Source organism: Corvus hawaiiensis, chromosome 15 (genome assembly GCF_020740725.1).
Source record: "Corvus hawaiiensis isolate bCorHaw1 chromosome 15, bCorHaw1.pri.cur, whole genome shotgun sequence".
NCBI lineage: Eukaryota > Metazoa > Chordata > Aves > Passeriformes > Corvidae > Corvus > Corvus hawaiiensis.
Window position 1 is genome coordinate 1949101 of NC_063227.1, and position 24596 is coordinate 1973696.

A 24596-nucleotide genomic window follows, 5' to 3' on the forward strand; every position below is an offset into this window, starting at 1 on the left:
TCCTCACAGACCCAGAGGGCACTGCTGCCCTGGCAGCACATCCCTGGGAGCATCCTCCAGCCCTCTGGCCTTGCAGGGAAGGCGGTGGGGAGGCTCCAGGCTGCTCCGTGTGTCCCACACGGGGCTGAAGGACCAGCCTTTCCCACAGCCAGGAGCTGGGATGCAGAGGGCACCCTGGCAGGACTGTCTGACCTTTGCAATCCAGCACAAAATGAAGCCACCCCTCCAAAGCACTCAGGGGTTGGTGTCCGACTGCCTTAAGCTGCAGGGGGAAAGAGAACTGAGTTGTTTGGAAAGCCAGCATTGCCCACCCATGCTCTACGCTGGTGGGCAGTGGGGCACAGCCAGGACAGGCTGAGGCCAGGAGCCCAAAGGGCTGGAAAAGGTCAGAGGGCAAGCACAGGGGTCACGGAGGGAGCAGGGTATGGGGCCAGGCAGGATGAGGGGACCCATGTCCAGATAGTGCCTCAGTGGTCCCTGCAGCCTCCCAGCCTGGAGGAGACCGTGGTTCTGTCCCCCTCTGTCCTATGGGGGCCTGAGACTGACCCGCACAGAGCTCCCAGAGGGAGCAGTGCCATGCCCTCACACCAACCTCCCCCCAGTGCCACCATCGGGGACCAGACCCAGAGCACCAAGGCAGGGCGGCACCGGGGCAGCCACCGGCCCCGCAGCGGGCGCTGTGCCGGGCAGGGACGGAAGGAAGCGGCTGTTTCCAGCCCGGCGAGCGGCAGAGCAGGCTTTTTCCATCAGATGCTCTGTCTCCAGCAGCAGGAGGCAAAAGAAAACAAAAGGCAGGAGAGGAGCGGGCCGGGAGGAACCTGCACGTCTGGATCGTGTAAGCAGCGCCGTGCTGTAAACGCCGGGCGGGTGATGGATGTGCCGGAGGGGCCGCGCAGGATGTGCCGGACGCGCATCTTCCCCCGCCCCGCCCGCCCGGCGCTGCCGGCAGCCCTGGCCCGACGCCTCCGGTCCCCCCGGAGCCTCCCAGCCGGGGGCTGGCGGCTCGGGGTGCTGCTGGCCCCGCGGCCCCCAGCCCCAGCGGACAGCCCTGCTCGGCTCTGCCTCCCGCCGCCCAGATCTGGCTGTTATCTGCCGCGTGGGATCCAAAGGGCGTGATTTACAGCCAGCCCCGAGCATCGCCCAGCTCCCCGCCCGGGGGGGGCAGGAGGGCCGCCGGGACAGCTGGATTAGGGCTGTGTAAATAATACTGTGCAGCGATGCAGAGCCCGGGCCAGCGAGCTGCCAGCGTGGGCACCCCTCCTGCCCGCGGCACCCGGGCACCACAGCGGGGCAATGCCCCCTCCCTCCCTCGGGAAAACCCGTCCTGCCAGGATGAGGGCTTTTGGGACAATGCGGGCAGAGAAGAGGATGAGTCCTTGTCCCACAACAGCTGCTGGGAGGAGAGCACCCATCCCGCTCGATGCCAGCAATAAATTCCTGGCCGCCCTGTCCAGCCGTGCCGTGTCTCTGTGTTTATGCAATGGCAGGAGCCGGCAGAATTAAGCACTTTTTGTTTTTCCCTTTTTTGAGAACGGGGAGTTTTAATTCCCACCAAACAATGTTCTTTTTCCAGCAAGCTTAAAATAAGCCTTTTTGGCTCGGGCGTCTCTGGAGCCGTTGTGCAAATAAGGATGTGAGCTCCGTGCTCTGGCTGGGCCAGCACTACCTGCCAGGGGGGTTTTGGGGGGACATGGGAGGCCCCCAGGCCTGGCCCTCCTCCCACCACGGCACAGGGCTGGCTCTGGCCAGGACAGCTCGCTGGAGCTTTCCTTTGATGAGTGGAAAATGTTGCTCACACAGAGATAGGGATGTGGCCGTGCTGGAGCCGCCTGCCAGACGCGTCTGCCTGGCCCCGGGGTGGGTGTGTGCTCAGGTGTGCTGAGGCCTCACAAACCCCATGAGGAGCCGGGTTCTGGAGCTGCCTGGTGCCCAGAGAAGTGGCCATGCCTTGCAGAGTGGCACCAACAGTGATGCTGCCCACCACTCTCTGTGGGCAGAGGGGACTGGAGACCCCACATCAGCAGCTCCCACCCTGACGGGGACATTCCTGCCTGTGGGAAAAGGCACAAAGCTGTTTTCTGCCAGCATGGAACTGTGGCCTGGTTTCCCCGCATTCTCTTACCTGCAGCCCCCGTGGTGTGCTCTGCCACACGAGCCCTGCCCAGCACATCCCTGCTGCCAAGCACGAGCATGGCATGACTGCCCTGCATCTCTTGAGCTGGGGTGGGTTCCATGAGGGTTATCTGCCAAAGAAGCACCTGGGTTTACTCAGGCCAGGTGGAGCCAATCTTCACAGCCCCTCCTGCCCCACCTGGATCCCTGTTCCCCACCTCCAGGCCCTGCTCTCCACCCAAGTTTTCCATGGCAGTGTGGCAAAGAGGTGACAGCAGCAGAGACGAGCACGTACAAAACCTGAGGGCACCTCTCTGGGTAACCCCCTCCCAGGAGAGCTCTGGGGGGGTTTCCAGCACTCCAACCCCAGCACACCCTGCTCCCTCAGGGATGGCACTGCAGCCAGGATGGGCACACAGAGCCCTCCAGCCCTCCTGTCCCAGCCTGGAGGCAGAGCTGGCCATGACCCAGCCTCCCCATCCCAGCCCCTTCCCTTGTGCGAGGCCGGTGGGGAAAAGCCTCCTGTGCCCGCCCCCGCCTCCCCCAGCTTATCAAATTTGGCCATGTCTGAAAAGGCCTGGTTTCCTTTTCACCAAAAAAGATCAAAACTGGGTAATTGGCTGCCGGCATAGATGCCTCTGTGCCTCTCTCATGTGTAAACAGCATTGCCGAGCGCTGACACAACGCAGGCGGCCGCGGCACACGCAGGCGCCCCGGGGCTGCCACCGGCCCTTCTGGGGGTCCCACAACGGGGTGAAGTTGCTGGGTGCAGGCAGGGGTTGGCTCAGCAGCCCAGAAAATGCTGGTGGCCAAAGGCCGGGTGCTGCCGTACACCTGAAGCACGAGCAGGTGGTTGCAGGGCTCCTCTGGCAGGTCCTGAGGTGAGGAACGGGACACTGTGTGCTCAGATCTCAGCCAAGGGGACAGCAAAGCCCCCGAAATGCTGTGCTGGGGCTGTCCTTGGGGATGTTAACGAGGGTTGGGGTGGATGGGAGAAGCCAGGCTGTCCCCTGCTGCATCCCAGGGCTGGCAGGAGGAGAGGGACAGCATGAGTTGGGGGTACAGAGACCTTTACCCTATTTATGGAGTTTTCTAGAGGCCCAGTTCAGGGACTGGGAAAAGGAGGTTGAAATTTCCCACCGCCCTACAATGCCCAAGGGCCTTCAAATCCCTGGGGACGTGCAGCGAGGCGGGAGGAGGGGGGAAACAACATCCAGTGCTGCCACCGAAGGAGCAGGGCAGAGCCTGCTGCCCGGGAGCGTGGGGAACAGCGCCGGGCGCCCGCCTGCGGCTGGGCTGGAGGGGAGGAGGGAGGGATGGAGGGCGGGATGGAGGGGCGGAGGGATGCAGGGAGGGATGGAGGGCGGGATGGAGGGGCGGAGGGATGCGGGGAGGGATGGAGGGGCGGAGGGATGCAGGGAGCGATGGAGGGCGGGATGGAGGGGCGGAGGGATGCGGGGAGGGATGGAGGGCGGGATGGAGGGGCGGAGGGATGCAGGGAGCGATGGAGAGGAAGGAGGAGGGATGCAGACGGGAAGGACGGAGAGCTGGGAGCGGTTGGGTGGCGGACAGCACCATCGCGTGGCACTTGACCGCAGGGACAGCGACAGCCCAGAGCTGGGGTGCAATCCCAGCCCCTGGCCCCCGCACGGGGAATTACAGCCAGCACCCCCGTGCCTCAGTTTCCCCCACCGCAGCACCCTGAACCCCGGTACTTGGCCCCGGGAGGCCAGAGCAGCACCCACCAGCACCCCGCAGATGCAGGGCCCAGCCCCACGGCCGGCTGTGGGCACAGCTGGTGTGTCCCCACGGCAGGAGCTGGAGGACGGCAGAAGGGGAAGGGTTTGGGGACAGACAGCCCAGGGGCGCAGGGAGTGATGGATGCCATCATCTCACTGCTGGCCAGAAGGGTCTGGGGGCTCCTGGGGACAGCAGAGCTGCCGGTGGTGGTGGCACGCAGATGGCAGTGGGCCCTCAGCCCCAGGTTACCTGCTCACCTTGCTGCCAGCACAGGACACAGCCACGCCTGCTCCTCCTGGGAGCTCCTGCTCCGCCAGCCCAGCAGCCGTGTCCCTCCTGGCCGTGTCTGGGCTGTGACCATGCCGGTGACACCAGCAGAGCCCAAACCCCCTCCCCAGAGCATGTTGTTGCCAAGAGAGCCCCTCGGAGCTGCCTGGTCCGGAGGGGACCCGCCGCTGACCACAGTCGCCACCGCCAGCGGAGCCAGCGCCCAGGGCGGCGACGGGTGGCCGAGTCCCAGACCACGCTGGCCCCCTGCCCTGTCTGCTCCGAGGCTCCCTGGCACCTTGGGGACCGGACACACCTCCGGCGGGGCACAGCCAGGGGCTGGGGCTTTCCCTTTTTAGCTGCCCGGTTTGCAGGGACCGGCCACACTGCAGGACAGCAGCCGGCACCCCTCCGCGGCCATGGAGCGGGCTCCAAACCTGGTAGGTGCCTCCCCGGCGGCTCAGGGCTTGCTCCTCGTTTTCTTTCTCGAACAGAATTATTTGCACGCTTGTTTACCTGGGGTTGTTTGCTTTGGAGGTGCCCTCTGTGGCCTGCCAGGGCCATCGCTGCCACGCCTGGCACGGCGAGGATGCAGCAGCCTGGGACAGCAACGCCACGCCAGTCCGGCCGGACAGTCCGGCACCGGCCGGGGAGAACAGCCCTGGCCGAGCGGTCCCTGCCCCAGAGCACTGCACACCCACGGGCAGGGTGTGGGGCTGCCTGGGCCGCTGCAGGGACACGAATAGCAGGGAGCAGGACTACAGAAAGCAACTTTGTTCCCTGCTGGGCAGCCTGCCGGGTGGCAGCTCACGGCAGCTGGGCCCGGCGAGGCCGGAGGGAGAAGGGAAGGAAAAAGCATCTTTTCTCTCTCACCGTCCTCAGAGCACAGAGAGAGGGAGAGGAGGGTTTGGATAAAGATTCCATTCTTGACTGTCTCATCTCTGTAAGGCTCCTTTTAAACCAGAGGCTGCCCAGGTACAGCCTGAGCTGGGTCCCTCCCAGCACGCAGCTGCCTCGGGGTGGGCAGGGAGGGGACTGGGCACAGCTCGGGCAGCACAGGCAGGGGCACTTTGGGCAACACAAATTGCCAGCTGCGAGCAGGGCGAGGGGCAGCCACACACCTCAGCTCACCGTGACCATGTGCCCACCATCCCTGCAAACTGCCCTCAGGTGCTTCTCACCTGCAGGCCAGCGCTGCCTTTGGGCACTGAATGTGCCACCCCAAAGTCAGTGTGGTCCTGCCATCACCTGGTGATCCCCCAGAGGAGGGAGAGCTCCCCCTCCATGGCAGCCCTGCAGCCCGAGCAGCTGCTCACCATCCTCCTCCTTCCTCAGCTTCTCCTCTGCATCTTCACCTTCGCCATGGTCCTGGTGCCCGAAGCCAAGGACCAGAGCAAGGCAGCCAAGGGCAGGAGAAGGGGCCTGGCACGGCCACCTACGGCCACCCCTGCCCTGGCCTGGGCCCCGGATGACCCCTACAGCAGCATGGCAGAGTACGAGCACAGCATCCAGGACATGGTGCGCCAGCTGAGGAATGGCTCCGAGCCAGGGGACACCAAGTGCCAGGTGAACCTGAGGCTCTGGAGGTCCAACCGGAGGAGCCTGTCCCCCTGGGCCTACAGGTGAGCTCGGGGCAGGGACCTCTGGGACAGGCAAGGTGCCTCTGTGCCAGCACAGGGCTCCAGCACCTGGGGCTGTGGTGGCTGCTGGAGGCTGTGGCAGGATGAGATGCAGAACCCATTTCACCCCGGCCACCCACTGCCCCCATCACCACCTCTCCAGCCTTATCCTGCTTTCCCTCTCCTCCAGGATAAACCACGATGCCACACGGATCCCAGCAGACATCCCCGAGGCACGGTGCCTCTGCACTGGCTGCATCAACCCCTTCACCATGCAGGAGGACCGCACCATGGCCAGCATTCCCATCTACAGCCGGCTGCCCGTGCGCCGCCTGCTCTGCCCGGGCACGGCCGAGGCGGGGCACAGGCCCTCGGGGAAGAAGAAGTGCCACAAGAAGTACCAGATGGTGATGGAGACCATCGCTGTGGGCTGCACCTGCATCTTCTGAGGCTGCACAGATACCCCCTGCAGCTCCCCGTGGGCATCTAACCAGCTTGCTCTTGCTTCCCGAGCTTGCCCAACCCTTTGGGAGAGGTCACCTGGCTGGGCACCAGGGTGAGGGGAGCCCCTGTGCGAGAGCTCCTCAAAATTCCCCTGCAGACTCCGTCAGCCTCAGCCCCAGCAGCCACTCTGGGGACACCCAGTGCAGAGGAAGCCCCTGCGAATCACCCAGCCAGACACCCACTGCCCCGAGGCTTCAGGGCAGCTACGGGCTGGGGGAGAGGAGGAGGCAGCTGCCCATGGTCCCTCTGGCTGGGCACGACCAGGATCAGGATCGGAATCAGGTCTCCTCCCTTCCCAAAGTCCCTACTTCCCTTTGTTCGCTCCATCGCTGCAACGGCTCGGGCAACACCCAGCCCTCCTGTCCTTCCCAGTCCTTCCCAACCCTCCTGTCCTTCCCAGTCCTTCCCAGCCCTCCCACAAGTTCCTCTGTGCCAGGCTGGGCAGTCCAAGGAGTGGGGAGAGCTGCTGGTGGTTTGGGCAGCTTCTGAAGTCTCAATAAAACGCATTGCTGGCCCTGGTCTGAGCTGGCCCTGCCTCGGCCCCTCACGCTGCCCCTCTGCCCTGCCCAACTTCTCCCACCGAGGCCCTTCTGCCCCCCAAACACCCCCAGAAACACAGAACACCTGGCAGGACCTGTGATGGCCCACCCTGCATCCCTGGGGCACAGGAGCAGGGTTAGGCTCCGGGCACGGGAGAGGCCATGGGATCTCCAGCCTCACCTGTGGGTTTCCCAAAGCCAGGAAGGCAGGAGAGGCTGTGGTGTTACCTGGGAAGCTCAGGGGGGACCCATGTACTGCCAGTGCCAGCCAGCCTTGCTCGGGAAGCCCCCCAAGATCCCTCCCAAACACAGTGACCCTTTTTCAGGAGAAGGCACAGGCTCCTTTCCAGCAGAGCCTGGGGAAGGGGAACAGGGAAACTGAGGCACACGGCACAGACACAGCAACACTGGGCAGGAACTGTATTCCTGAAGGCCTTCAAGTCACCGGGACACAGCCTGTCCCTTGTCCCCCAGCCCCCCTGGCCTCCTCAAGGCAATAAATACTCACTCCCCAGGCTACCACACACCAAAGCTCCCAGCCCACCAGCCCCACACGGGTGTCACAGCTCCGTCTTCACCTTGTGCATCAAGTCCTTCTGGTCGATCTTCTCCAGGTCCTGATGCCAGCGGTTGTAGGCCAGCAGGGCCACGTTTTTGGCCGCCACCGCTATCATCTCCATAGAGCTGGCCACCCACTCCACGCCGCTGAGGTAGAAGAGGTTCTCGTGGAGCACGATGGGCGGCAGGGCCTTGGCGGCGTCGTAGCGGGGGTACGCCTGCCACTCCGTCACCTGCACCGAGTAGTAGGACCTGAAGAGGGTCTTCAGCTGGTGCTTGTCCAGCGGCTGCTGGGACAGGACGCGCCACACCGCGGCCTCCTGGGGCTGCTTGCGCCGGAACGCCGCCGAGATGTTGACGGGGCAGATGTTGTCCATGGCGTGGAAGAAGAGGTCGGGAGTGTCGGTGGTGAGGATGCTGGTGAAAGGGAACAGCTTGGGGTCGGGGAAGCCGAAGTAGGAGGAGTTGAGGTAGCCGTGCACCACGGAGGTGACGGAGGGCTGGAAGGCTCCGGGGAAGTCGGCAATGGGGGGGTCGAAGTTCTCGAAGGTGAAGTTGCTCCTGCTGGGGTGCAGCGGAGTCGTCACCACCACCATGTCGTAGAAAGCCGAGCCCTGGCCTTCAGTGCTCTCGTAGTGGACCTGATACAGGGCTCTCCCCTCTGAAAAGAGACAGGGGACAGTCAGGAGCTGCCCTGAGCCCCAGGTGGTGCTGCCCTGGCCCTCCTTTTTCCAACCTGACCTCCATGCCCTGGTTTTCCAGTACACACCAGCGCTGGACCACAGCACCTGATGCTTATGGGTGAGTTGCTGACACCTTAGGGTGGCAGAAAGACTTCATTAAGACTCTGGGAAAATGTTTCCAGAGCCCACCCCCCAGGCCCCAGATATTCTTCTGCTGTGCTGGATGGGGGAGCAAGCCTGCAATAAGGATGGTGCCACAGGAGGACCTGAGGGACCTCAAGAGGGAGACCTCAGGTACTGCAGGGTCCCAGTGGATCAGAAAATTCCCAGGAGGATGTTCCCAGGCCCTCTCCCAAGTGCCTTACCAGGACCAGGATGCTCTCCAGCCCCAGCACCCCCACGCTGCCACCATCAACCTCCCACCCTGGTGCACCCAGACCCACAGCCGTGCCCAGGCTCACCCGAGCTGTGCAGGGAGATGCCTGTCACCCTGGCTGAGATGACATTGGCCTTGGTCAGCTTCAGCAGACCTGAACACACCAGCTTGTTCCCTCCTTCCACCGCCCAGGTGCTGCCCTGGGCTCCCGCCAGCGACATGGCTCCTGCAGAGAGGAAGAGGAGGGTGGCTCCACAGCCTGCCCGCAGAGGGGACACTGAGGAGTGTCACACAGCAAGGAGAGGTGGCTTCACCTGCGAAGGCGGGCACCAGCACGGACTGGCCGTAGCTGGAGCGCAGGATGGCGGCGATGACATCGTCCACAAAGCGCTGGGTGACACCCACCTCCAGCAGAGACTCGGCCACCGAGCGCTGGGTCATGTTCACAAAGGCCTCACCGCCCAGCGAGCGCAGCAGCTCCTCCAGGCTGGAGAAGGCGTAGCCGTGTGCCTGGTACTTGTAGATCCTGGAGAGGATGGGAGCAGGGGGCACCCGGTGACGCCCCGGTGCCAGGGAAAACCCCCCCAGCCCTGCGGGCTCTCCTACCTCATGAACTTCTCCATCACCTCCTCCACCCACATCTGCAGGCGCAGGAAGCTGATGCCGTAGTGCCACCAGAGCCGGAAGAGGTTGAGCAGGTACCAGTCGGTCTCCTCCAGGACGAAGTGCTCCCCGCTGAAGATGGCGCTTTTCCCGGCCACCTCGCGCCGGTGCTTGAGGCCTGGCGGGAGCAGAGGGAGCGCGTGGCTTGCCCTCCCTGGGGCTGCCCGGCTCCTGGGAAAGGCCAGCGCTGGACACATCCCAGCAGGGACATGGGCGAAGATGCTCTTGGAGGAGCATCAGGAATGAGAGACCCCAAGGCATGGGATCCCAGCCAGATCATGTTGGGGCACCGCATGGAGCTGCTGCTGCCTACTGGAACAGACTGGTGGGAGTTTGTGAAGAACCTCCCAGCACTAATTCCACCCCATCCCTTTCTCTTTCCAGAGCACAACAGGGCAGGGGTGCATGGACAGCAAGGGGATCACCGCGTGCCTGGGGTGCCAAGGGGGGCTGGCAGAAACCCTTCTCACTGCCCCAAGCACAGAGCCCGGGGGTGTCCCAGCCCCCCAGCTCAGCGAGGGATGCCGTGCAAGCGCTGGGACGCCCACGCTCACCCAGGATCTTGACGAAGTCCTGCATGTGGAGGCTGAGGGCGTGGATGGAGGCTCCCCGGCTCTCATACTGCTGCTTGTTGACGGTGACGGTGGCCAGGCGCCCGCCCACGCCCGCCGCCTCGTACACGTCCAGCTGCACCTGCGGCCCGAAGTGCTGCTGCAGAAAGTACGCGGCGGCCGAGCCCCCCAGCCCGGCGCCCACCACGGCTGCGGGCGAGAGCGGCGAGAGGCCGGGTCAGCGGGGCCACGGGGGTCCCGCCGCTCCCCCAGCCGCGGTGGGGAAGCATCCCCGCGAAGGCGGGGATGCGCTGGGATGCGCGGGGAATGGGGATGCAGCGGCGCGGAGCCCCTCGGCCGCGCAGAGGTGCGGAACGCTCTGCGCCGGCCCCGGCGGGGCAGGGAGGCGGCCCGGTGCTGCCGGCCCCCACCGCGGGCACCCGGCTGCCCAGCCCAGCCCAGCCCGTTCCCCCGCGTACCGATGGAGCGCGGCGCGGCGCGGGCGGCGGGCGCGGCCGGGAGCGCGGCCAGGAGCGCGGCCAGGGCCGGCAGCAGCGGCAGCGGCAGCGCGGCGGGCGGCGGGGCCATGGCGCGGAGAGCGGGGCCGGCAGCGCCCGCCCCGGCCCGCCCCTCCCGCAGGCTCGGCCCCCGCGCCCCCCGCGCCCGCCCCGCCCCGAGCCCGGCACGAGCGGGGGAGGCGGCGCCGGGCCCGGGCGGCGCGGCCCCGCAGGGTCGGGGTGCCGGAGCCCCCGGCGGGGAGCGGCGCTGAGGGGACGCGGGGGACTCTGGCATCCTGCGGACAGCCGCGGCGAGCATCTCCCTGCCCTCCGCTCCTCACACGCGGCCCACAGCCAGGCCCCGAGCCGGGAACTGCCCCGGCAGCACCGCGCTCCCGCTGGTGCTGCCAGGGCACGCTTTCCATGTGCTCCGTGCGCACACGGGTGATGCTCACAGAGCTCGGTCCCCGGCTGAGCGGAGCAGGCTGGGTCCTGCCTGCCTCATGCAGCAGCACGGGCTTTTCAAGCTTTCCCTCGGACTTTCTGCCCTGGGCAAAACGAGGTGCCTGACAGCGAGCAGTTTGTGCCAAGGGCATCCCACGGGAGCCCGCTGCTACTCGGATTACAAAGGAGAGCAAAGGCTGAGCAAAAACTCTCGAACAGGTTGGACATGTAATTACAGACCCAGAGCCTGCTCCAGCCCAGGGCTGGCTCCTTACCAAGGGGCAGAATTTTGTTTGAGAACGCATCCACTTGAACTTTATCTCCGGGAAACACAACACGAGCACAGGCCCCTTCCTTTCTCCAGCCAGGAGCCACTTCAGCCTTCCTGCATGGGGAGCACGTACAACCCTGAACCTCAAGTGGGAATATTTGGGGTGGGCACAGACAAAAATTACCTTTGCTCAGCTCGCCCTCACAATGGGCAGATCCCACTGGGATGGGGAGATGACGATCCCAAGCAGCTTAAAACACAGCACACAAATATCTTCGCAGCACGTCTCAGGTTTTAACAAGCTCTTACTTAACCAGCCTCATTTCCCCAAGGGCTGTGGGCGACAAGGAATCTGCTGTGCACACAGCAGGGCTCCCAGGCAGGTCAGCACTGCTCCCAGTCCCCTCCCTGCTTGCAGGAGTTCTGGAATATCCTGCCATAAGCAAAATGCTCTGCCCCAAGCCCCAAGGCTTTTCTGCAGATGGTGGTTTGAGAACTCCCAACTCTCATTGTTGCTGCAGAGGAAAACCAGAAGCCCCAGAAATTGCCTAATGCAGCAGCAGGATTTCCTGGCGTGGTTACACCAAGAAATGCCCGTGCATTTTAGCAGGATGAGGAAAAGCCCCCACAATGGGACATCACCCCGGCACCACAGCTGGCTTTGCTGGCAGATCTTTAGCACGGAAATATGGATCTCACCCCATAAAGGCTATCTGTAAATGGTCTTTTGAAAAAGCTTTTTATTGCAGGGAGAAGCGCCCAGGGGCATCCAGAGCTCTGGGAGAACAAGGCCCACCCACAAGGCACCAACTGGCACGGCGAGAGCAGGAATGGAGGCCCAGCTATTTTTGCAGAGAATGAAATCTGTTACAAACACACCCTTACAGAGAAAGCCTCGTCTTTTCTCTGACAAATCCCTGAAATCACAGCCTGCCTGTGGGTACCACGGGTGTGAATGCAGCCCGTAAATGAAGCCACCGTTAACTGCACTGCTGCACAATTCGCTGGCTGCAGCACAGCACACGCAGGGGCAAACGGGCAGCAAAGCCAAGCAAAAATAAACTCAGATATCCAGATTTCAGCTGATGGCAGAGCTCTGCTGAAGCAACACCACCAGAGGCTGGCAGAAAACATTTCTCTATGCAGTCATCCAGGAACAGACACAGCAGAAGGTGTGGAAATACCATGGACTGACACACCTGGGTGGGTTGTCAGGGCAGGAATCCTCGGCAGCAACTCTGTGTGTGTGCATTTCTGGGAGTCCTCCTAAAGCACCATCAATAAAATGTTCAGCCAAGTGCTGCTCTGGTCCTTTTCACAGACAGTGGGATCAGGAATAGCAAGAAACCTTCCAGTGTGCAGTCCCAGCTGGCTGGAGTCAGAATGAGCAGCAGTTTGGGGCAGGGAAAAAAGGCAAGAGAAGTCACTGCAATTCTTCTGTTTTATTAGCAAATGGGCAGTATCTGGACATCTAAAGGAAATCAGCCCTTTCCAACATCCACTCAAATGTCGTTGTCAATTCCTTGCGCTGCTCCCACACATCTCTGTCTTTTGTACAGCCAGAACCTTTGGGTAAACAAAGAGCACAGAAACACACAAAAAATACAATATATATGCATCTTCCCCCCACCTAAATGGCCTTCGATTTTTGGAGATTAGCAACGCTTTGTTCATTTGACTTTGCAAGAAATATCAAAACATCTCGAGTTTTAAAATAAAAAAATACTACACTATTCACAATATAAAACTTAAATACTTTTTTTTTTTTTTTTTTAATTAAGGGACTGCTAAGAGCTGTTGAGTGATCACAGCTCTTCCAACAGAAACTCTGCTGCTGAAGCACTGAGAAGTTAAGGTTCACAAAGCAACATTCATCTCATTCTGCACTGCTCCTGGTCAGAGTTCAGATCTTGCCATGCTCATGACAGTGCCACTGGAGACTTGTCCAGGTGTGGAAATAACTAAAAGGTACATGAGGTCCTCTCCTCTGCTATTCCTGCCCTGCTAATGTATTCCTGTGTTTTATTAAACAGTCATTGGATAAAGTGACCATGGGTCAGTCCCTTCCTGCAAGAGTTACACAAACAGGGCAGAAAAGGTAGTGAGAACCAAGGAGAAATTCAACCCACCCTTCCACAATCTCATCCAGGACAAAAGACATCATTAAATGTGCTTGAAAGGCAAGAGAATCAAATTTTGCCTGGGGAATCTGGATTCTGTGATGGAATCCAGGTTTGGTTATTTCATTTTCACTTCACCTTTCAAAGGAAGCAGAAACTGGGACAAACAACAGCTACAGGATTTATCTCTTTGGTAACATCTGTGAAAGAGTCTCTCAGCACTGGGTCCATTTCACATGAATGATAAAACCTGATAGGATCCTGCAGAAGTTTCGTAGGTTTGACTGGGAAAAGAACTTGCCCCAAATTAAACAGGGCCTCTGTGAGGGTGGGAAAGACTGCACAGGAACTGGATCCCTCAGATCCTTGCTGCAGCCACACTGCAGTGCCTCAGTGAACGCAGCCCCCAGACAGACAAGCTGAATAAACCATCTCTCAGTACAGACAGAAGGTCGGGAGTGCATTTTACGGTATTTCCTTAAGGCAGAAGTGGGTGACTGCTGGCTGAGGACACAGGCAGGGTTGGCAAACCCAAGCTGGACTGAGTGGCTGTAACATTTTTTTTCCCAGTCCAGTGGCTCCATGGGTGAGTTTAAAGAGGGTTTGGATCCCATCGCTCCTGGTCACACCCAGCTGCAGCCTCTCTGTGACACAAAACTGTCTGTTGTGTAAAATCCTGCGCTTCTGTTCGGTTCCTTACAATTAACGTTTCACTTTCAGAGTTGGTTTCCAGCTCTCCCCTCACACTGCAAGACTCAGCTGATACAGCAGGGGCTGAAGAGGCAGCAGAGACCCCACTGTTCCTTCCAGCTGAGGACATGGGTTCCTCACCTTTGAGGAAGAACAGCAAGATTTGTAGCGCCGCATTTCATATTTTACCCATTCTTCTCTGGAGGAACAGCGTACCCTGGTGACCTGCTCAGCAGAACAATAGGAAGTCCTGTTTATCTCTGAAACTTCCAAAACCATGATAATAATACAAGAGCACGGAACAAGAGGTCTGTCCATGAGCTAAAGCTGCCAGAAGCGCTGTTTCAGGGCTGAAATTTCCAGTACCCCCCTCAGAACCAGAAATCCACACTCCAGAAAGGATCCACTACAGACTCACACCACAGCTGCCACTAAAAAAGGTTGCATGGGGCAGGTGAGAAAGGTGCAGATTCCCTAAATTTCTGGGATGACAACCCACTGACTGCACACAGTCTCTCCAGGTGAAAGACTGTCAGTATTAAAGGCTGTGGTAATCTTGAAGTCCACCACAAAAGGGTTTTTCAGCTGAAGCCTGCAAAGGAATGGGAGAAGAATAAATTTTCTACCAAACCATCGATGGCATCCACTCCAAGTAAAGCGTTTTTGGAAGTGCATTTGTCAGGTTATGGATCCAATTCCAGAAAGTAAAAAAGGAAGGGATGAACAAATCAGTTAGAAACAACCTGAAAAACAACCATTCCTGGTTTTGTGGCTTGTCTGTTCTTCTGTCATTTGACTGCTTGCTGCTCTGCAAAGGGTTAAATTCTGATCCTCCTCAGTGACTGCATCCTTTCAGCTGAGACAAATGAACTCCCAGGCAATTAAGCCAGTGGGAAATACATATGTGCTGTGACAACAACATGCCTCCAAGCAGGAGGACAGCTCGAGGTCAGCTTTCACTTCCTCAGCCTTCTGCTTCTCTTGCTTTCTTCTCACTGCTGCTAAAATTGGTTCAAGGGCACTTGAGACTTTGGAGCAGAGAAGATTTTTCTCCTTGCATCAAAACCGAAAAGGTTTCATATTTGCTAGGACCATTGAAAGTAGGATCAGAATGTGGACTGGAAGTTGGTGTAATCTGAGGATCTCTACAGAAGAGCTGAGAAAATAGAACAGTCCAGATTTCCTGCTTAAGGGCACAGCTCCATTTTGCCAGCAGCTGCAACAAAGAGCACAGAGTTTATCATGCTTGAAAGCTGCACAAATACCCACCAGGGAAGAGAAATTACTCTCCTCTAAAATATACATTTGGGTTGGAGATTAAGACATGTGAGGACAGTTTTCTGGCTCCACCACAAATCACCGTTCCCTGTTTTACCTTTGGGAACAAAGAGTCAAGCTGGAATTTTACCTGGAGAAGGAATATTAGTCTGACCTAACAACTGAATTCTTTTTAAACCCTCATCTCTATTCAACTCTAGTACAACAGAGATTCCATGAATTCCAGATTGCTGTCCTGAAGCAACATAAGAAAAAGCTGCCCCTAAATGTCATTTCAAGTGATCATCTTCACCCCATCCGAGGGGTCTGGGGACAAGGGAAGACATCAAATCCAGGTGACAATAATACTCATCCCTCTGGACTTTTTCCAGTGCTTTGCACGGGAAAAGCCTCACCACATCCCTGTGAGGTAGGTCAGTATTATTACAGTCCCTTAATACAGCTGTGGAAAGTGAGGCAGAGAAGCTCCTCTCCTGAAGGCCACTGCAGGAGTCTCCCTCAGAGATGGAACAGGGAGACAAGAGAATTTCCCTTTCTCTCCCTATCTCCCCTCTTCCCCATACATACCTTCATGGAGAAATAAGCAGAGAAAGGGGCTACAGTGCCACAAATTTCTGACAAACAGCAGGACTCCTACAACTACTCCACGGACTCCAGACAGGATTATTAAACACACAAGTACCTCAGAACGAACGGCGACACCGCCGCGCGCACGACCCCGAAGCCATCACACGATACAAACCCAGCTCAATAAATAAGTAAATACATGCAGCTGCAGCTGGGACTGTCCCCAGCTCAGGAAGGTCCCAGGTGGAGCAGGTGAAGCCACGTCACTCCTGCGCCTCCACGGCGACACCGACCAGCGCGTGCCTGATGGTGCGGCCGTGCAGTTTGTAGCCGTCCTGAGTGACCAGCGCCACCGTGCCCGGCTGCATGCCCTCGGCTGGCACGTGGCAGATGATCTCGTGGTCGTAGGGGTCGTACCTGCCACCCACAGGGTTCATCTTCTGCAGGCCATGCTTGGCAAAGACGCTCTGCAGCTTGGCCTCGATGAGAGAGAGGCCCTCGTAGATCTTCTTCAGGGTCGGGTTGGGATCGCTGGGCTCTGCCTGGCCCGCGGCGCTCTCGGCTGTCTTCTCCAGGATGTCTGCTACCTCCACCAGGTCCCTGCAGAAACTCTGGATCCCTGAAGGAAGGAAGTGAAGGACAGTTTACAGAACATCCAGAGCTCCAGTAGCGAGGACAGACACAAAGTCACAGCGGTTTGAAGGCACCTTTAAAGCTGCTCATTGATTTGAACTTAATTTAGCGAGACCAGGTGGTGTCTCCTGGTTCCTGGAACCAAAGCTTCAGCACTAGGAGTCATCTAAAGATTCCCCAAACGAAGGAATATGCAGGAAATGCACATCTTTACCACGAACATTTATATTTTTGGTCTTCCTGACAGAGCAGAGCATTAATGTGTCGCTCCAAACAGATTTTTGCAACTTGGATTTGTCATTCAGGACTCTGCTCCACACCCCCTGCTCCAGTCCCACTGACATAATTTTGTCATAGGAATGCCATTCCACAGGGAACAAACACAATGGGGGGAAGCAAAAACAATGCATGGCTATTCAAAAGTACAAAATCCCCAATTTATTCATAGCCTAAAAGCACTGTGGAGGGACTGGACCAAAATGGGGCTTGGGTTGGTCATGAACAGCCAGGCAGTTTTTGTCATTAGAAAAACGGGGTTAGATTGGCTGCATTTCCACAAGTGGTTTCTTGCACAGTGCAGAAATTCCAGGAAAAGCAGCGTCCCTCAGTTACACAAATATCATAACTCCCTAACTGGAATGACACATCAGGGAAACAGAGAAAATGAGGCAATAGTCAGGTGCTGTCTCCAGCTTTACATGTGAACAGGCACAGAACGAAGGAAGAGGAAGGAGATGCAACAAAGGAACAGACAGAAACCCAGCAATTACCACTCATTTCACGGAATCAGAGTCATTTAGGCTGCTCAAGACCTTTAAGATCATCAAGGCAGCACTGCCAAGGCCACCAATAAACCGTGTCACCGAGTCTTTTAAACATCTCCAGGGATGGTGACCCCACCTCTTCCCTGGGCAGCCTGTGCCAGTGCTTGGCAACACTCTCAGTGAAGCCATTTCTCCTAAAAGCCAATCTAAACCTCCCCTGGCACAACTTGAGGCTGTTTCCTCTTGTCTTACCCCTCATTAATTGGGAAAAGAGACCAACCCCACCTTGCTACAGCCTCCTTTCAGATCTTCCTCTTATCTACAGATCTCACTCTGTAAGCAATTTCTAATAAAGAGCTTATTTTTTCTTCATGTGTGAGGCATGCTACCTATAAAATCCAAAGAGCTCAAAAAACCCCTCTCAAAATCAATCATCCCGTTGTTGATGATGCCCAAACTCAGCAGCCATTTTATAGCACCACAGGTGGAAGGTAAGCAAATACAGCAGCTCTAATTTCAAGGCTGCTAGAATTAACTGACAACAAACCTCTTGAGATTCATGCAGTATGGAGAAAAACAGTTTTTCATTCTCAGAGATGGTTCTGGCACAGTGCAGTGCCTGAACAGCAGTTTCTTCCCCCTTCACCTGCTTCTGCTGCCAAAGCTACAAATCCAGCTCGTTTCACTGGTGCTAAAATATTTCTTTTAGAAGTTTTAAACATCTAATCTAGAGATTGACAACTACTGCCCCAGGCAGCATCTACCTCCAATGAACTGGAGCAGAAGAGGCTGTTAATATAGTAAAGGAGATCACAAGCTGATGACACAGCTGAGTATAAAATACACCCTGCCAGAGCCAACCCTCAGCACACAGCAGAACCTGGATTTTCAACCAAGTCAGCAGAACTAAACTCAGCTGCACTGGGACTATTTAAAAAAGAAAAAAATAGTCACAATTCTGGGATTCTGTGGGTAAACCTGATAGGACAGGACACAGCTGGATATGGAGAAAAAATAGTGATTAAGCCCAGATATCAAGAGTCCAGGCCAAACATCCCACCAAGCTTTACAATGAATGAGGGAGGGCAGCTCAGGGGGACAGAAAAGCTGCTGATCAGCATTTCTGCTCAGACAGGCAGGCCAGTGCAGCAAACACAGCTCTTCTGCTCACCAAAGAGTTTGGCATCTTCCACAAACTTCTGTGTTCTCCTCCGGACATTCTCGGAATCTGCCAAAGCTTTCCGGTATCGCTCCTGCAACCACAGAGAAGACACTTCAAACCAGGAGGCAAAACCCCTTTCCTGGCACTGGAAACCCCTCAGAAACACTTTAAAAAGAGAAGATTGTGCTGGGCTCCTGCATTTTCATACAAATGAAAAGTCCTTCTCCTACTGGATTAACCAAAAACTGCAACTCCCTCAGAAGGGCAGAAGTCAAGGCCAGAAATATTCTGGGCACTGAATGACTGAATTCAGCTAAACACTGACTGCCAGGCTGCTGCTGAGAGCCTCCCTTCTCCAGCAGGCAGCTCTGTGAGCAGCTGATTTCTCACTCAGTGCAGGATTCTCAGGGTGATTATCCCCAGAACAGTGGGATTTAATCCCCTCCTCAGTCATGTGAGCTCTTCAATATAGAACCTCATTGCCACCACACACTGGCACTTAAAAGGACTTCCCTTCTTGGATAATCTGGATCCAGTGTGACATAAAGATATTAAGGACTGTCCAAAGGAGGGGCACGAGAATGGAGGGGCCATGGAGGAGCAGCTGAGGGCACTGGGATTGTTTGGTTGGAGGAGACTGAGGGGAGACTCCTCGGGGTCTGCAGCTCCTCCCGAGGGCAGCTCCAATCTCTGCTCTCTGGGACAGGGACAGCACCCAGGGAATGGCTGGAGCTGGGTCAGGGAGGTTTAGGTTGGATATCAGGAAAGGCTCTTCCCCCAGAGGGTGCTGGGCACTGCCCAGGCTCCCCAGGGAATGGGCACGGCCCCGAGGCTGCCAGAGCTCCAGGAGCGTTTGGACAGCGCTGCCAGGAATGCCCAGGGTGGGGTTGTTGGGGGGTCTGGGCAGGACCAGGAGCTGCACTGGATGATCCCTGTGGGAACTCAGGATATTCCATGATTTCATGCCAATATGTGATGCTAATCAGCACGAAGCTACTGCCACAAGGCTGTGAAAGAAGTGACCAGCTCCAACACCCAGCTTTTCCTGCCAGGATCATACCATCAGTGCCCTGCTGACAGATGGTGTTTTTGGGGAAGGCAGGGTGGAATTTCACCCTCTCACCCTCAGGGCACAGCTGCTCTGGAGCTATGTGTGTGTCACAGCATTTAGGGAAAAATCCAGGGCCGAAAGACAGACCAAGGCAAGGGGACTGAAGCAAAGGCACCCTCCTGATGCCACCAGCACACTCACAGTTAAATCTCGGACTTGCTCCTCCAATTTTATGGCTTTGTGCTCCAAGGCACAGTCAGAGAGGGAGTGCTTGGGCTCGTCACTGGGATCGTCTGGGCCACACTCGTCTCCTGTACTTCTCTGCTGAGCTGCAGTGCTGAAAGCACAGGAGGACCCTCTGAAATACAAACTAAAATAAAGAAAGAAACAAAATAATAAAGAAACAAAGTTGAGTAACTTCAGGGTCAACAAGAATTCAAGATTAGTGTCGTTATTAAAAGCAGGCTCTCTTAAAAAAAGTACACAGGATTCTAAACACAATTTTAGCTCTTTCCAGAAAATACAGACAATCAGCACAGAAACACAAAGAGGTGTTTTAAAACTCTTTATTTTAGACTAACGTGGCACACAGAGGCTTTACACCACTTCTTTGGCATACCTTGAGAAGAGTCAGATTTTCACAGAAACACAGAATATCTGAGGTTGGGAAACACCTTCAAGACCATCAAATCCAACCTGTGACCAATCCCCACCTTGTCCCCCAGCCCAGAGCCCTGAGTGCCAGATCCAGTCATTCCTTGGACACTTCCACCACCTCCCTGGTCTTTTCCAACCTAAACAATTCAGTGATTCCCTGATTGTTTCACTCTCCTACTACACCTCCCTCTCACACCTTACACCAGGAAGAATCTGCAGAACAAAACACAATTTACTTCCAAACCGGCTCCATACAGGAAATATTGCAGTACACACCTAACAAGGAAAGGTGTATTCTCCTTTTTTGGGAACACCTGGGCTCTTCCTCTGAGCAAAGCTTTCACCACCCCCTTCCTGCAATGTTTTCTATCCCCCCTCTGCAATGTTTTCCATATACTAAGTGCACATCTACCCAGTGAGAGGCAGCACAGCCCAGAAATCCCTGTGCTGGCACCGACTCCACTCCTGTGTTTATACAGAACAATTCCACACTGCACAGAGACTTTAATTTAGACCCCAGAATCGATTCAGCTGAGTTCACATTACCAGGCCTGAACCATTCTTACTCTTTAGCAAGGCTGCATTGCTCAGGCTCAATGTCACAGACGTGCACAGAGGTTGTTCTGGGGTCCATCATGAGGCCTCAGTGCTCTTCAGCAGTTTTGCCCCCTTTATTCCAGTACTGGAGTTGAGCAGAATTCAATTTCGAGGAGTTAAACCAGCTGAAAAAGCACCCTATAAAACAAGAGGACTTTTCTCTCTGTGTCCCTGAACGGGTTTGCTGACAGATCAGATCAGTGCAAGTGCCAGTACCAAAGAGAAGCCAAAAATGCGAGATGTGGGGCAGGGAGGAGGTGTCCCTGAAGTGGTTCAGACTGGCTCAACCCTCAAAGCCCAGCTCAAGAGATCTGTGTCTGCCCAAAGACCACCAGGCATCTCCTCCCACCCCGTGTTTAGCAGCCCAGATGTTCCCTCATTTAAATCCCTAATATCAGGTTGCTAAATGTCCCACAGCACTAATGACAAACCTCCTTTCCCCACCTGAGGACATTTGCATCTGCAGTTTTTATTAAGTGGGTACTTAAATCATCACCTGTATGTCAAACCATTCCTTTTCAACAAATTATATATGCCAAATAATACAAATCTGAAAGTGCTTTTTCTACCTACACTTGCTCTAGAATAGGATGTTCCTCAGGCTAATCTTTAAAGAACCATCTGGGTTCCAGGAATGCCAACACAGGGGGAAAAAACCTCTGCATTTTATCCCTGGCTGCTGTTTGGGGCACAAGACCCCATCTTGAATGACTTTTAACATTCCTGTCACATTCATTTTATTATTTATTAAAAGTGCTGATTAACAGCACTTTTTCAAAGTTAGAGAAAGTAGATTAAACTGGAGAGGAGGACAGAGAAGGACCCCTCCACCAAGCCTTCAAAAATCAATCTGTGAGGCTTTCTTTCCACTTAAAAATATCCATGGCAATCACCAGCTACAAGCTTTGTCCTTTATCATCTCACATTTCATTTCCAAGAGCTGCAGGGATGGAAATCAGCCACGTTACAGACACACCAAAGAACCCGAAACACAGCTGAGAAATCTCTGGGCCCCTCAGAGATGAAACTCTATTTAAAAATAGGCTGTGCAGCTCAGTTAACTCCTCTGCACCCAAGAAGCCAAAGTTGGTGAGGTATTTTCCCCTGCCAGTGGTTACAGTGCAGGGATGGGTGTGTTTTGCGTGGGAGAGGGGCAAGGAGGAGCCGGTCCCAGTTGCAGGGAGCTGCCTACGTGGAGCAGGGAGCTGCCTGCATGGAGTTCTCTCTGCAGCCCGTGAACCCAAACCCCAGAGCGCTCCCCCGTGCAGGGACATGCCCTGGGTGCCACGTGCAGCCTGGAAAAGTTGTGGCCAAGAAATCGGAACCGCAGCCTGACTCCACAGGGAATTCTTCAGGTCTGTCATGCAGGGTTGAAAATGCCGCTCAATTTGCTCCTTCCTGCAGGATGAAAGGAATCCTCCCCTGCAAGTGGCAGGAGCTATTTACAGGCTGTCCCACTGACTGGGCTCCATCTTCTAAACACTGGCTTGATCACAGCTGCCCTAAAAATAGGCATGGATCCCACGGGAGGAAGCTGACACATCCTGAAGTGACAGACACGTGGAAGTCGCTGGGTGTGTGAAGGGGGTTACACGAGTTGGTGTTACAGAAAGATTTACAAAGTGATGTCACAGAAAGCCAAAGAGATAAGAAATAGCAGAGGAGTTAATTGCAGCCATATGGCTCAAGCCAATTGGCCTTCAAGATTAATATTTCAATGATGAGAACGGGTCTCTGGTCAGGGATACAACGGTATCACCTCTTTCTGGAGCGCCCGACCACCCCAAAGTGACCATCAGCTCTCTCTAACCCAAGGGTCCTTCCCCACCTCTCCTGGAACACTCCCTCTGACCATCCCAAAGTGACCATCAGCTCTCTCTAACCCAAGGGTCCTTCCCCACCTCTCCTGGAACACTCCCTCTGACCATCCCAAAGTGACCATCAGCTCTCTCTAACCCAAGAGTCCTTCCCCACCTCTCCTGGAACACTCCCTCCTCCTCCCAAATCAGCATGACAAAGCACTCGAGTGCTGAGACACACAGAAACATCTGCCCTGGTTTCAGCTCTGATGAGCCTGCTTTGGAAGGAAATCTAATTACTCCCAATTCCTTCGTGCTGTTTCATCAGGGAGTGACTCCAGAGATAATGCAGTGGGAAGAGGGGATTGTCCCACTCTGCTCTGCACTGGGGTGGCCTCACCTCGAGTACTGGGGGCAGTTTTGGCTGCCACAATGTAAGAAAAACCTGAAGGAGGGACAAAGAAGGGACACAAAGACGGTGAAAGATGCGGGGGGACCATGCCAGGGTTCCAGGAGCATTTGGACAACACTCTGAGGCACAGGGCGGGATTTCTGGGGTGTTCTGTTCCGGGACAGGAGCTGGATTGATGATCCCTGTGGGTCCCTTTGCAGCTCTGGATATTCTGTGATCTCTTAACACCATGAGGATTCCTCCTCAATGAAGCTGGAGAACAGGACTGTGCATTGCACCTCCACACAGGATGGCTGCAAATTGGGCAGGGGGCTCCCAGATTAAGCCAGTCCAGGGTATGGAATCCCTGGGATGGGAGCCTGGACCCCACCAGCCCTGCCTTGCTCATGGAGCTGTTCCCATTGATGGTGACTCAGGCTGAAAATTTGTGTACAATGAAGAGTTCCACACCAACAGCAGGTCCTGCTGATCCTTCAAGATGGAAACCTGCTCAGCTTCATCACTCACCTACTTCACAGTCGTTGCACCTTTTTTTAGAGGGGCAAAGCAGTCTTCATACATATAAGAAGGAGAATTTTCTGACATGCATCTTTACACTTAGTCACAAACACAGCTCCCTCTATTACGTGCTGCAGATTTATTATATTACATTTAAAGAGTCTTTTGGTGATGTTTCTCATCTAGACAAAAAAAAAAATTACCATGCATTTTGGCTTTTTTTCTTTTTACCTGTCCATACTTCACTCAAGTAACCAAAGCATCTTTATGGATTTCTCTTTTCTAAGGCATATTCCGTGATGTAAAAAAGCATGAGTGGACACTGTTTTTCTGTCTAAATATTGACACAATTAAGTGGATTCTCTTCCTGCGACCACCCAAAACACGCTGATAGCACATGTGCTGCCTCACCACCAAAAACAAAACCCGAGGAGCGCATTAAACCCGTAATTAATGAATAAATGGTTCAGCCGGCCGAGACACAAGAACCCACCCACAGCGGCAGGAAACCACCTCCCAACGTGACTTACCGAGCGCGGAAACGCTTTGCCTTAATAATGAACATAATTTAAGCCCCCCCAAAAAATCACTTTTCCGGCAAAAGAGCTTGGTTATCGGGGGTTATTTCTGCTCCAGGGCGTTTTGAGGAGCGGAGAACGGCAGCGTGGGGTTTTGGGGGGTGAGATGGGCACCGGCGGGGGATGATGGGCACCGGCAGGGTGCGGGTCGGGGTCTGGCTGCGGGTTCGGCTCGGGCTCCAGATCCGCATCAGGGTCGTGGTTGGGGTCCGGGTCTAGATCCGCTCCCGCCGCCGGCGCGGCGCCCGCCCGGGCCCGGCCCCGCGGCGCTGCCACGTCTGTCCCCGACCCCCCCGCGGCTCCGGGCCACCCCTGTCCCCCCGTACCGTGCCGTGCCGTGCCGTGCCGTGCCATCCCACCCAGCCCGCCCCACGTACCTGCCTGTGCCAGCCTTGCCGCCCGCGGGCAGCAGGGCCCCGAGGCGCCTCAGGGAGCGGGCGGCCATGGCCCCGCACGGCGCCGGCCGGGAGCGGCGGAGGAGGCGGCGGCGGCGATGCGCCCGCGTCACCGCGGAACTACAGCTCCCACACGGCCCTGCGGAGCGGCGGGCGGGGCCGCGCTGAGGGGAGAGGGGGTGAGGGGGATGAGGGGGATGAGGGGATGCTCCGCCCGCCGCCGCACACGCGGCTCCGGGACCCCGGAACTCGGCTCCGGCCACGTCTCCTGTCCCCCGAGATTCCGACCTGGACACACGGCACCGCCCCCGGGACTAGGACCGGACACGGCTCCAGTGTCCCAGGGATCGGGCCTGGACACACAGCTCCAGCTCCCTGGAGCTCGGCCCCGGACACAGCTCCATCCCCCGGGACTCGGACCCGGACACGGCTCCAGTTCCCTGGAGCTCGGCCCCGGACACAGCTCCATCCCCCGGGACTCGGACCCGGACACGGCTCCAGTTCCCTGGAGCTCGGCCCCGGACACAGCTCCATCCCCCGGGACTCGGACCCGGACACGGCTTCAGTTCCC

General features: G+C 56.6%; 3 protein-coding genes across 7 annotated transcripts; 1 reads left to right on the top strand and 2 right to left on the bottom strand.

Moving 5' to 3' along the window:
• The first annotated feature begins 685 nt into the window (after positions 1–685).
• Positions 686–6751, top strand: IL17B (interleukin 17B). 3 transcript variants are annotated; one of them, XM_048320331.1, is made up of 4 exons: positions 2737–2993; positions 4494–4559; positions 5455–5741; positions 5929–6751. In XM_048320331.1, exons 2-4 carry the CDS (start codon positions 4539–4541, stop codon positions 6185–6187), a joined length of 567 nt encoding a protein of 188 aa, XP_048176288.1. In that variant the 5' UTR covers positions 2737–2993; positions 4494–4538; the 3' UTR covers positions 6188–6751. The 3 variants fall into 3 exon arrangements, with proteins under 3 accessions (XP_048176290.1, XP_048176288.1, XP_048176289.1); XM_048320333.1 differs by lacking the exons at positions 2737–2993; positions 4494–4559 and adding an exon at positions 686–835; XM_048320332.1 differs by lacking the exon at positions 4494–4559 and having other exon boundaries at positions 2739–2993.
• A 435-nt stretch (positions 6752–7186) lies between these two features.
• PCYOX1L (prenylcysteine oxidase 1 like) lies at positions 7187–10200 on the bottom strand. Its single transcript, XM_048320252.1, has 6 exons — positions 10092–10200; positions 9616–9822; positions 9005–9179; positions 8713–8924; positions 8484–8624; positions 7187–8000 (listed from the first exon to the last, which is right to left on the bottom strand). Exons 1-6 carry the CDS (start codon positions 10198–10200, stop codon positions 7342–7344), a joined length of 1503 nt encoding a protein of 500 aa, XP_048176209.1. The 3' UTR covers positions 7187–7341.
• Positions 10201–12251: 2051 nt separating this feature from the next.
• Positions 12252–24119, bottom strand: GRPEL2 (GrpE like 2, mitochondrial). Of its 3 annotated transcripts, none has more exons than XM_048320009.1 (5): positions 24008–24119; positions 19291–19459; positions 18048–18129; positions 15897–16098; positions 12252–14850 (listed from the first exon to the last, which is right to left on the bottom strand). In XM_048320009.1, exons 1-5 carry the CDS (start codon positions 24073–24075, stop codon positions 14694–14696), a joined length of 678 nt encoding a protein of 225 aa, XP_048175966.1. In that variant the 5' UTR covers positions 24076–24119; the 3' UTR covers positions 12252–14693. The 3 variants fall into 3 exon arrangements, with proteins under 3 accessions (XP_048175966.1, XP_048175968.1, XP_048175967.1); XM_048320011.1 differs by lacking the exon at positions 24008–24119 and adding an exon at positions 23583–23829; XM_048320010.1 differs by having other exon boundaries at positions 14758–16098.
• Between the last annotated feature and the right edge of the window lie 477 nt (positions 24120–24596).